This window comes from Ipomoea nil, unplaced genomic scaffold (assembly GCF_001879475.1).
Source record: "Ipomoea nil cultivar Tokyo-kokei standard unplaced genomic scaffold, Asagao_1.1 scaffold2537, whole genome shotgun sequence".
Lineage (NCBI taxonomy): Eukaryota > Viridiplantae > Streptophyta > Magnoliopsida > Solanales > Convolvulaceae > Ipomoea > Ipomoea nil.
In genome coordinates this window covers 1,671,634-1,683,235 of record NW_017618965.1, presented here as the reverse complement: position 1 = coordinate 1,683,235, position 11,602 = coordinate 1,671,634, and the positions used below count along the sequence as shown (strand labels likewise).

The following is an 11,602-nucleotide window of genomic DNA, read 5'->3' as shown; positions in this document are numbered from 1 at the left end:
TTGAATGTTGAGATTTTAGTGGATTTAGGCAAATTCTCAACTTGAGAAGTGCCTCGCAGATTAGGGTTCTTTGCCCGAACTGCGTTATAAATTAATTGTGTCACAACGTCAGTTTCAACATTACCGAGTGCAACGTTTATATATATTTCAAGTTTTTACAAATAAGAATAATTTATGTTAATAATTTGATATTAAAGTTAATGCTAATATTTTGTTTAATTATTTACTCAAATATGTGGAGAAGTGTGAAGAAGTTAACCAAGGTTTATTTAAGCCTTCTAGACATCATGATGTATTGTAAGAATCCCTTGGTAAGAAAGATCATTCAGGTTCAGTTAGAGGCGTTGGTTCATATGTGGCTGTGAAGAAAGTGTTTGGAAAGCCAGTTAAGAGTAAGGAAAGATCGAGGGGAGTTCTTCCGATAGATGATGTAGAAGCTTTGGTTGAAAAAGTAAGGCAAGAAACATTTTCGGCAATGCAACCTAAGATTGACAGCCGATACGATCAACTTCAGGACTTGAGAAAAAAAATTCCCCAAGAGTGTCTTGTAAATGTTGGAGCTTCTATGGGATCCACTAGTTGTTCATAGTAGTTGCCAGTCGGTGGATCCATATCCATTTACCCTGATTGAGGTAATATTAAACGCTTATAATCTAAAAAATCGTATTAATTTGACATGTTTTATTTATTTTATTGTCTTCTGTTAAATGATAGAGTCCGACTCCATGTCGGCTTGCCTTATGTACGGGTGAGGATACCATAAAAGTAGTTGCAAGAGGAATTTTTCGCCCAACTCAATTTGACCCGTAGTGCATAACCAATTAGTATTACCAAATCATGTCAAGGTGTCCGTGGATCATGTGATTGTTGAGGGGGGAGAGACATTTCTTCTACCAGTGCCCACTCAACATTATACACATTTTGGAGATGTCATTGGAAGTTTTGTACAGTGGCCTATACATTTAGTTGGTATAGGAGAGGTATGAACTTGTTTTGTTGTATAATTTATTGAATTCTTATTATTTGTATATGTTATCATGATTAAAAGTTCCTCTATTCACAGGAAGAGATAGTGATGAAGCCAAAAGTTAAAACAGGTATGACTGTGGTGAGGAATCGAGTACTAGACGAGCCAATTTGGTTTATGATGATACCTTACAGCCTTTGGGGTTGAGTGCAACCGGGTGCACAATGTGCTTCTATCAATGTCTATTGATACTGACTACTTTGAATTGGAATTAGATTCTAATGTCTTTCACCATACCAACGTGAGAAGTATTTTTGTGATGATGGATAATATTAAGGACTTGTTAACTATGAAATGGCTTGATGTATCCATTATACAAGTCTTTATAATGTAAGTTTGTATATTTATTAATTTGAAAATGTTAATTAATTATTAATGTATTACTTAATAATTTTTCAGGTATCTTCACAGCAATCAATTTGGGACTGACTCAGTTGGATTTGTGTGTCCAACACAGATAGCAAAGGCCACTCTTGATTTCAATTTTAATATTGTCACTGCATATATTGCAAATGCTATGGTCACATCGAAGGACAAGACATTAATTTTAGCACCGTACCATCAATCGTATGTAATCAATTCTTCTTACTTGTTAATATAAGTGAATTTGAATTATTACTCATTGAATTTGCAATGTATGTGTTTATAAATTGTAGAGACCATTGGTTGCTTCTAGTGATTAATGTATGTTCGAGAATAGTATATGTCTTTGATCCTATAAAATGTGACCGGAATATAGAACTCAAGCTTGCGGTGAATATGTAAGTAAAAGTATATCTATATATAAATTTATTTATATAATGTATTATAATTTATAAATTGTGTTTATTACATTAATGATAGGGCATTCCGATCATATATGAATCAACAAGTACAAAGAGCAAAAAATCTTTTCTACTTTAAGCATGTAAAGGTAAAATGCAATAATGTTTACTTATTACTTTGTTGTTAATTAATTGTTAGCTAGATTACAAATAATATTTACTATATTTTCATTTGTTTTTGTAATGAAAAATTTTCAATTTTCAAAATAATAGTAATAATAATCTAACTAGATATATTAGGTCTTATTCTTTCTAGGCCCAAATTATAATTTAGATGGTTAAGTTTTTATTTGGGCTTAGTCTATCCTTGGGCCCAATAATAATTGTATATTTTAAGCTTGAGAAGTCGATTAAGGGGAGGATGACAATTTATATCTTGCACCAGAGCGCACATTGAATTGTGCACCCTGATGCAAAATGACGACGTTTCAGATTTTTTTTTTAAAGCTCCGCTATCCTGTGTTGGCGGTTAATTTTCTTTTTAAAAAAAATTCTCATGTTCAAAAATGTACATAATTTTATACTAGAATACAGATAATTGTATACATGAATGTACATAATTGTATAACAAAATACACATACTTTTTTTATAGATAATACATATAATCTAACATAATACATAATATACATAAACTTTTAACATAATACACATAAATTTCTTATTTCGGATGTACATAATTGTATAAAAAAGATGTACATGATTGTATAAAAAATTTACATAATTGTATAAACAAATACACATAATTGTATAAACAAATACACATAATCACGTTAACTCCCTACATAACTTACCAAAACAACGTCGTTTTGGGAGGCGCGGGGCGCACAGTGCTATGTGTGCCGTGGTGCAGGGTATAACGATTGGGGAGGATGATCACATTATATTCTTGAAACTTAGTAGAGAAGAAAGGGGGGGGGGGGGGGGGGGGGGAGAAGAGGCACACATTCTGCCTTCGGCGTAGCAAGAGGAAGCAAGCAATAGGTTTTGTCTTTGTGCTCAAAATAAAAAAGACAATGTAATTAATTTAGTTTTTGGTTGTTAAAAGAAGAGATTAAACACTTTAGCTTCCCTGTTAATCTTTATCATATTTCGAAGCTCAAGAATGGGAATTCTAGTGAAGAATTGAAATTGCCCAGGGTTGTTTTTAAAGTGAGTGTTTTGGGATGGCTTTAGTAGAGTTATGTGCTATTTTATTATTTTATTTTCCTTGCAAATCTATGATTTATTACCCAGGTTGCGGCTGATTTTTCTCCCTATTGAGCTACATTTTCTTTATTAAATTTTTGACCGTACTTGTTTCAAGGAGAGTAATAGAGGTCTCATGCTCATTTATTTATATTTTTGGGTTGTTGCTTGGTGTGGGGAAAACATGATTGTTTATACATTTACAAGAAGAATTTGTAAATATTTGGAATGTTCATAAGTTATAATGGTGTATGTATTTGATAGGTGACAGTGAAGGTTAGGACATAAAGGAATTTCTTGCTTAAAAGCATACTAAGGTAAGGAAACTTAGCACTTACTTACTCATTGTAACTTATATACCATAGCTTAAGTGATTGCAAAATATTGAAGCTATTCTTGAATATGGGCATGATTTGTATGATAAAGTATTGAGTACATATGTAATGAAAATTTGGGAATTTGATGTATGTTTTATTGTTGACCATAGGTATATATATATCTTCAAAGGTATTAATCATATTGGTGGTCTAACCACCCTTGTCTTGACTTGGAATGTTCCCTTGATTCTCAATGGGTGGTCTCACCACCCTTGATTTGGAACATTCACTTGATTTTAATTGGTAGCTTTGCTACCCTTGACTAGTGTAATTTGCTTAATTGATCTTGGCTTGTACTATGTGTATATTATAGTTCTCAAAGTAAAATGGTGAGCTAGGTATGTGATATCTTTATTTATTTACTTATGTTATTCGAGCACCGATCTATGATTCATGACTTGAAGGAAAATCTTGCACTATTGATACTCGTATGTGATATATAATTGTGTAAGAATACTAACACTTTTATTATACTTTTTTTTAACATCTTATGTTACCTTATTTATTTGTGGTCCTCCTTATTCTCAATACTTGATTTGGTAGAGAAGTGTTATATGATGTACCAAGCTTTGTGCTCACTCGTGTGTTTCATGTTTTCAGATTAGAGTGTTGATCGATGTTAAGCCAAGGGATGTCACATTTTGGGATTAAAGACTCTAGGGTATTAGTCTAGTGTTTTGTGATAGAGGGAGACTCCTTCTAGTCCTTTGTGGAGATCAAAGTCCATAGTAGGACCTGGGATTCCCATGTTGTAAATTTGGACTATGTCTAGAAACTTAAATGTATATAATATACTTCCAATTAAGCTATCTTTGGGAGTAGGAACTTTAAGACCAAGAAGTTGTTTAGGTTATCTTGTGGTAGATATTTTGTTTAGCAGGCTTCGTATTATAATGATATTTTTGTCGTAGTAATACGGTCGGGTTACGCTCATTTTTGGGGCGTGACAGAGTTGGTATCAGAGCCTAGGTTTGGAATTGATTGTCTATCTAAGCATAGGTTGACTCCTTAAAAAAATATAGGCTTGTAAACAAATGTATGTTCTAATCTAGAATGTGTGGATCGGTTGTAAACCTGAGGTATTTGATGTTGTGAATGGTTGTTAGTATTGTTTTTGTCATATTTCATTGTTTGTATGTCTTTCAGCAAGTTAATCAATTCACGGATAGAGGTCGAGGAGGAACCTCGGGCAGGGGAAGAGGAAGGCAAGCGAGGCAATCGAGAGGTGGTCGAGTTACTAGGCTAGTTCAAGGGATTCGAAATCTATCTGTTGATGAAGTCCCACCTTTAGGTATTCCTCAACCTCAAGTTTCCCCTCAAGCTGCGCCTCAAAACAACTACACAAGTTGACATTGTGGGCACCTTTCAACTGTTAGCTAACCTTTTGCAGCAACAAGCAACTAATAATCAAGCACCAAAGATGGATCAAAGAGGTGGAGAAATTGTTTGAAGCTATGTAGTACACTCCAGAAATCAAATTAGATGTAACCATACCATTACTTCAAGGAAATGCAGAGCATTGGTGGGGGGTTACAAGGGCATCATACCCAGATGGGGATCATATAACTTGGGAAGAATTCAAGAGGGTGTTATATCGTAACTATTTTCCAGATAGCGTAAGGAGGGTGTTAGAAAATGAATTCCTAAATTTGGTGCAAGGTGATACGACAGTCTTGGAATATGCCCTATAGAACTACGAGAGTTCTTTCCAATCTATATGAGTAACGAGGAAACAAAGACCAATAGGTTTGAAAATGGTTTGAGGTCCACAATCCGCAATCATATGTCATCTAATGTTTATCATAACTATCAAGAAGTGTTTGATGACAAAAAAAAAAAAAAAAAAAAAAAAGGCAAGAGAATCCATACAACAATATGGAAAGCCAAGGGATACTGGAAATGTACAAAATAAGAAAACAAATAAAGGACATGTTGTGTAGACCAAGGAATGCATCTTCTGCCATCTTTATCACACTGGGGAGTGTCGCCATAAGTCTGGGGCATGTTTTGAATGCGGTCAATTGGGACACAAAGTGAAAGATTGTCCAAAGAAAATGCATATGGCAGCAAGATCAACTCAACAAAAACCCAGGACCAATGCTCGCGTATTTGCCGACAATGTTGTTTCAGATATATTGCCCCTAAACTCTATAAATGCTTATGTCTTGTTTGACTCTGGTTCCTCACATTACTTTGTTTCTAAGAGATTTGTGAAATCTTTGAACCTAATAACGGAAAAGTTAGATGAACCCTTGTTTGTTAGCACGCCTATGGAGAGGATTGAAATTGAGGATAGGTCGGTTAGAAATTGTATTCTTTTGCTTGAAGGGAGAGAAATGGTGGCAAATCTAGCTCTGCCGGATATGCATGATTTTGATGTCATACTTGGGATGGATTGGCTAGCAAAGAACCATGCTTATATTGATTTCTCTAAGGGAAAGGTAATATTCCAGATTCCAGGGAAACAAGAATTTTGCATTCAAAATTGTAAAGAGAGAGGTGTATTAGCCACTAAGATACCACTACATATCATCTTAGCAATGAGCGTAAGAAGATCATTGAGGAAGGGATGCCAAGGGTTTATATCTTATGTAATTCATGCACAAACCAAAGATGTGAAATTAGAAGAAATTCCAGCAGTTAGTGATTTTCCTGAAGTTTTTCCTGAGCAAGTACCCCCTGATAGAGAGATAGAGTTTGAGATTGATTTGATCCCTGGAACAACTCCTAAATCAAAAATTCCATATAGGATGGCTTCAGCAGAGTTGCGAGAATTAAAGGTACAATTGCAAGAGTTACTAGACTTGAAATTTATCCGCCCTAGTGTCTCACCTTGGGTTGCACCTATTTTGTTTGTTAAAAAGATGGATGGGTGTTTTCGACTTTGCATCGATTATAGAGAGTTGAATAAGGTAACTATGAGGAACAAATATCCGTTACCTCGCATAGATGACTTATTTCACCAATTTCAAGGAGCAAAGTACTTCTCTAAGGTTGACTTGAGGTCTGGCTATCACCAATTGAAAATCAAGGCAGCAGATGTACCTAAGACTGTGTTTCGAACTAGGTATGGCCATTATGAGTTCTTGGTTATGCCTTTTAATTTGGGTTAACGAATGCTCCAGTTGCTTTCATGGATTTGATGACTAGGGTATTCAAGCAATTCTTGGATAAATTTGTCGTAGTCCTCATTGATGATATTTTGGTTTACTCTAAAACAAAAGAAGACCATGTAGAACACTTAAGGATAGTGTTACAAACACTGAAAGACAAGAAGTTATATGCAAAACTAAGTAAGTGCGAGTTTTGGCTTAACAGAGTATCTTTTCTTGGTCATGTAATATCTGGAGATGGAATTTCTGTTGATCCAGCCAAAGTAGAAGCAGTGTCTAATTGGCCACGACCCACGAATGTAACGGAAGTGAGGAGCTTCCCAGGCCTGGCTGGCTATATAGAAGGTTTGTGGAACGATTTTCTCAAATTGCTTCTCCCTTAACTAACTTGACACGGAAGCTTGTGAAATTTGAGTGGACAGTAGAATGTGAAAGAAGTTTTGAGGACTTGAAAAGTTGTCTAGTAAGTGCACCCATATTAGCACTCCCCTCAAGCATGGGAGGATTTGTTATATACAGTGATGCCTTAAAGAAAGGGTTGGGTTGTGTGTCGATGCAAAATGATAGAGTGGTGGCTTATGCTTCTCGCCAACTAAAACCTTATGAAGTGAACTACCGAACTCATGACTTAGAGCTTGCAGCGGTGGTTTTTGCTCTGAAAATTTGGAGACATTATTTATATGGGGAACCTTGTGAGATTTTTACTGATCACAAAAGTTTGAAATACTTGTTCACACAAAAAAGATCTAAATATGAGGCAAAGGCGTTGGTTAGAGTTAATTAAAGAAGCTAATGTGGTTGCAGATGCACTTAGTCGAAAGTCTTTTATGAGACTCACAAACCTTCTACTATGCAGCCTCAGATACTAAAAGACTTTGAAAGGATCGATGGAGGCTAGGTGATAACTAAAGATAAGCTCTTTTTGTAGGGGAGAATTTCAGGATAACCCGGGTTCGATTTCTACAAGTGACGATTCCCTTTGTGCCAGCTCATGTGCCTCCCGGAGCGAACGGGATTAGTCGGGTGGACCTGGACTGTTAAACTGACAGAGAAAGACCCGGACTACCTCATGGTGTACCAAAAAAAAAAAAAGAGTACATTTAGACCAATCCAACAACTACATGCATTTACTACGTTGCAATATTTGATTAATTCATTTTATGTTTACTTAATAAGTAGATTCATTTTTTAATTGACGAGAGAAACCGACAACCACTAACTGATAGTGTGCATTGGGTAAAATTTGTTCATGTCTAATAGTCTCCAAACCACATAAGAGAGTTATTGTCTTAGAAAGACCTTATGCGACAAGTTTAACCAAGAGGATGTTGGAAAGATTCGAAGAATTCACTATAGCCAAGAAATAAACAAAATTTCATGATAGCGCATCATGACACAAACATTAAGAAGTAAAATCACAAGGGTGTTGGAGGGTTTAGAATAATTTATTAATGCTAGGTTGGGTCAACTAATTTTCAATATCCAATAAATAAAAAGAATATAATTTTACTATGACGATGTAAACATTAGGAAGTAAAATTAGGAGGGAAAGATAACAATAGCCTTATATTAATCCTGTAAACATTATTTTGAGACAAGCTAAAAAAGGAAATTATTAGGATTAAGTGGGATAGAAATTAAATAATATTTACCACAATACAATAAATTTGGAAAATATTTATTATATTATACAATTTAAATAATTACTTGCTTGGCCAACTTCGACAAAATATCTAAGTAAGACGATTACTTCAATTCAGACAACATTTATTATAATTATTAATTATATTATAAAAGTTAAATAGTTACTTATTAGTATGTCAACTTCAACAAAATATCTATGAATGACGAGAATATTTGTTATAATTTAGAGTAAAAGATATTTTTGGTCCTAGACTTATAGTGACACTGACAATTTTGGTCCTCCATACAAAAAAGCAGACAATTTATGGACACTCACGATGACATTACTCTTCCCGATAGATGCTCCGTTTGAGAAGGGATATTTGTGTCTTTTCATCATACCTCCTTCTCAAAATATTGAAGAATAGAGTTGATTGATGAAAGAAACGAGCTTGCTGGATTAAATAATGGATCCTCCGGACCGATTATGTCGGGACAAATGTATTCCCAGAATCTATCAGAAAAATGGATGCAGCAGTATCATCCCCGCACCGGCGGCTCTCACCATCATGTTGTGTGCAATAGTGGCGTCAGCGCTGTCGCCGGCAAAGAAAACCCGGGAGAAATCCGCGTGGTTTTTCAGCCACAGTTATGTCTGCAAATTGGCATGTGTTTCCGACATTCTATTACTGCTCTACTTTCATTTCTTTTCTTCCCGGGTATGTCTTCTTGTTCTGTGTCTAATGCATATCCTTTTGGAGCTTCAGTTGGTTTTATTTTTCACGTAATCCTCTTTGTATGTTTCTGTTGGTGAAGAAAGAAGATTTTTTGCTGATGAGGAGAATGACTATGTAGGGGTACTCTAGAGCTGGCAAGGTTCAACCAAATTCATATTCATTGTAAGAGGATTTGAGATGCATAGTTTTCTGAATTTGGTCTAATTTCTGATGTGTGTTTGCAGGCTATATAATACTTTGCAGTTGTACTAAAAGCCAATCAACCGTTGTGACTTCTACTATGACGGTGCTGGATGATTCAAAATAAATTATTACAGATTAAAGGAGATATGCCAATATGAGTATCTGCTCCTCTGTCAAATCTTGTGTAAAAAGTATAGTCTGCATAAGAGGGTGTGTCAAGGGACAGATGAAAAGTAAGGGGCGGAGCCAGGATTTGTTGGTGCGGGAGGCCAATCATAATTTGAGAGAGAATAACGATGAACTGAGAATAATTAACTCCATAACTTGAGGGTAAAATTTCTCTACCAACTTGCAAACGTCATCAATTTTGAATGATATATGCATCTCTTTTGGATCTAACGATGAACTAAGAATAATTAACTCCATTGTTTTATCATCAAACCTATTGCTCAACTCTTGTAATTGAGAATCAATCACGGCATTAAAAATATAAAATTTGTAATGTTGCCCAATTGTTAATTCATCTTGTTGATGCCTAGACCTTCCTCTTCTTGCAATATATTGAGCATCAACATTCGTCACAATTATGTTGACAGTTTCACAAAAAGACTTCATACGTGCAACTAATTCATCGCATCCACTGTCTCTTAAATTTTGAATAAGCAACTTAGTAGATGACACAAGATGCATTAAACATTGTATAAACCCTTTAAACAAATTTAAATTAGAAGTGTGGATCAAAAAGGAAAAAATTCATTAATTTTAGATAAATGAACCTGGAAAAAAAAAAAAGAATAAGAAATATGTATAAGCCATATTTTTGTCATATACATATTTCAAGAAGAAGAAATTTTGAGCATGTTAGACAATATGTGATTGTGTATGTTCAAGAAGAAGAAATCATATTTTTGGCCGAGGCTAGTTGTGAACTTGCGAATCAAATAAGATTTTGAAAGCTTAGTTTAAAAGTTTTTGTTTGGAGAGTGCATATACTTTGGGGAAGCAATCGTTATGCTGTGGAACCGCGTCCACCTTGTAAGGTGGACACGGTTCTATGCTCATAATTAATGAACTGTATGTTTATAATTATAAAGCTATATATTCATAATTTTTTAACTTCATATTCATAATTATTGAACTCTATATTCACAATTACAGAACTCTATGTTCATAATTATTGAACTATAGGTTCATAATTATAAAGCTATATATTCATAATTTTTGAACTTCAAATAATCACAATTATAGAATCTCTATATTCATAATTACAGAACTATATATTCATAATTATGTTCACAACTCTATGTTCATAATTTATGAACTATATATTCATAATTATGAATAGTTTTGAAACCGTATCCACCTTACAAGGTGGACACGATGTAAGGTAAATACGGTTCCACAGCATAATGTCATAATTTGCCTTGGTGAAGGGGGCAAAAAATAATAATAATAATATACTATTAATTTTTATTTTTTTTTGGGAAGGGGGGCCAATGGCCTAAAACGCCCAGATATAGTTTTCCTCTAAATCATCCACCCATATTAATATCAATCCTTACGCTATGGACACAGTAACAGTGCCGTTAGGCACTGTTCTCTTCCACTTTTTTTTTTTTTAAATTTTTTTTTAATTTTTTAATTTTTTTTTATTTCAGACCACTTTGTTATAGGAGTATATGTTCATAATTTTATCACTATATGTTCATAATGTTAGAGCTCTGTGTTCATGATTGCATAACTGTACATTAATAATTGCATAACTGTACATTCATAATTCAATAACTGTAAATTCATAATTTTCGAAACTCTATGTTCACAATTTTAGAGCTCTATGTTCATAATTTTATCACTATATGTTCATAATTGTAAGTTCATAATGTCAGAGTTCTGTGTTCATAATTCCATAACTTACATTCATAATTGCATAACTGTACATTCATAATTGCATAACTGTGGGTGTCCCCCTTCCTTTGTAAAAAAAAAAAAAAAAAAAAAAAAAATTGCATAACTGTACATTCATAATTCCATAACTGCATATTCATAATGCCACAAACGAATAACGCTGTTAACGGCAAGACAAAATTAATTAATTTTTTTTTTTAACTAGAAGGTCGCGTTTTCCCTTAAAATGAGGTCGTTTTGGACTCGTGTCCACAATGCATTGTAGACACGAGTCCACGACATAATTTGCTTATAAATATTAATAAATTTTTTGGGGGAGGGGGGCCAAGGCCCCTGTAGTACTAACGTCCCTTCGCCCCTGTGAACGGCAATTTATATCCTACACCACGGCGCGCGTTGCACTGTGCGCCCAGATACAAAACCACGTCGTTTAAATTTTTTTTTTTTTTTTTTTGAAATTTCCCGCCCCAGTTAATGGCAGTAATTTTTTCTTTAAAAAAAACCCGTTGTTCAAAAATGTACATAATGTTATAATAGAATACACATAATTGTATACATAATGTACATAATTATATAACAAAATATACATACTGTTTTTAAAAGATAATACACATAATCTAACATAAT

The 11,602-nt window shown here is 34.2% G+C and overlaps 1 protein-coding gene and 2 long non-coding RNA genes across 4 annotated transcripts; 2 read left to right on the top strand and 1 right to left on the bottom strand.

The window, feature by feature from the left end:
• The first annotated feature begins 813 nt into the window (after nucleotides 1-813).
• LOC109153749 lies at nucleotides 814-1,993 on the top strand. Of its 2 annotated transcripts, none has more exons than XR_002049585.1 (3): nucleotides 814-980; nucleotides 1,064-1,594; nucleotides 1,871-1,935. XR_002049585.1 is itself a non-coding variant. In XM_019301620.1 (3 exons), the coding sequence occupies exons 1-3, from the start codon at nucleotides 1,206-1,208 to the stop codon at nucleotides 1,977-1,979; spliced, it is 429 nt and encodes a 142-aa protein (XP_019157165.1). In that variant the 5' UTR covers nucleotides 1,192-1,205; the 3' UTR covers nucleotides 1,980-1,993. The 2 variants fall into 2 exon arrangements, 1 of the variants encoding a protein (XP_019157165.1); XM_019301620.1 differs by lacking the exon at nucleotides 814-980 and having other exon boundaries at nucleotides 1,192-1,357; nucleotides 1,427-1,594; nucleotides 1,871-1,993.
• LOC109153750 lies at nucleotides 970-1,892 on the bottom strand. Its single transcript, XR_002049586.1, has 2 exons — nucleotides 1,688-1,892; nucleotides 970-1,497 (listed from the first exon to the last, which is right to left on the bottom strand). It is a non-coding gene; the product is annotated as an uncharacterized LOC109153750 (long non-coding RNA).
• A 1,321-nt stretch (nucleotides 1,994-3,314) lies between the features above and the next one.
• On the top strand, nucleotides 3,315-4,431 carry LOC109153752. Its single transcript, XR_002049588.1, has 2 exons — nucleotides 3,315-3,354; nucleotides 4,015-4,431. It is a non-coding gene; the product is annotated as an uncharacterized LOC109153752 (long non-coding RNA).
• The last annotated feature ends 7,171 nt before the right edge of the window (nucleotides 4,432-11,602 follow it).

Excerpts from the sequence above, each read along its gene's own strand:
- LOC109153749 (XM_019301620.1), top strand. The coding sequence starts at position 1,206 with ATGTCTATTGATACTGACTACTTTGAATTGGAATTAGATTCTAATGTC. Across the intron at positions 1,358-1,426 it reads ATTATACAAGTCTTTATAAT|GTATCTTCACAGCAATCAAT; the intron begins GTAAGTTTGTAT and ends ATAATTTTTCAG. Across the intron at positions 1,595-1,870 it reads TTAGCACCGTACCATCAATC|GGCATTCCGATCATATATGA; the intron begins GTATGTAATCAA and ends CATTAATGATAG.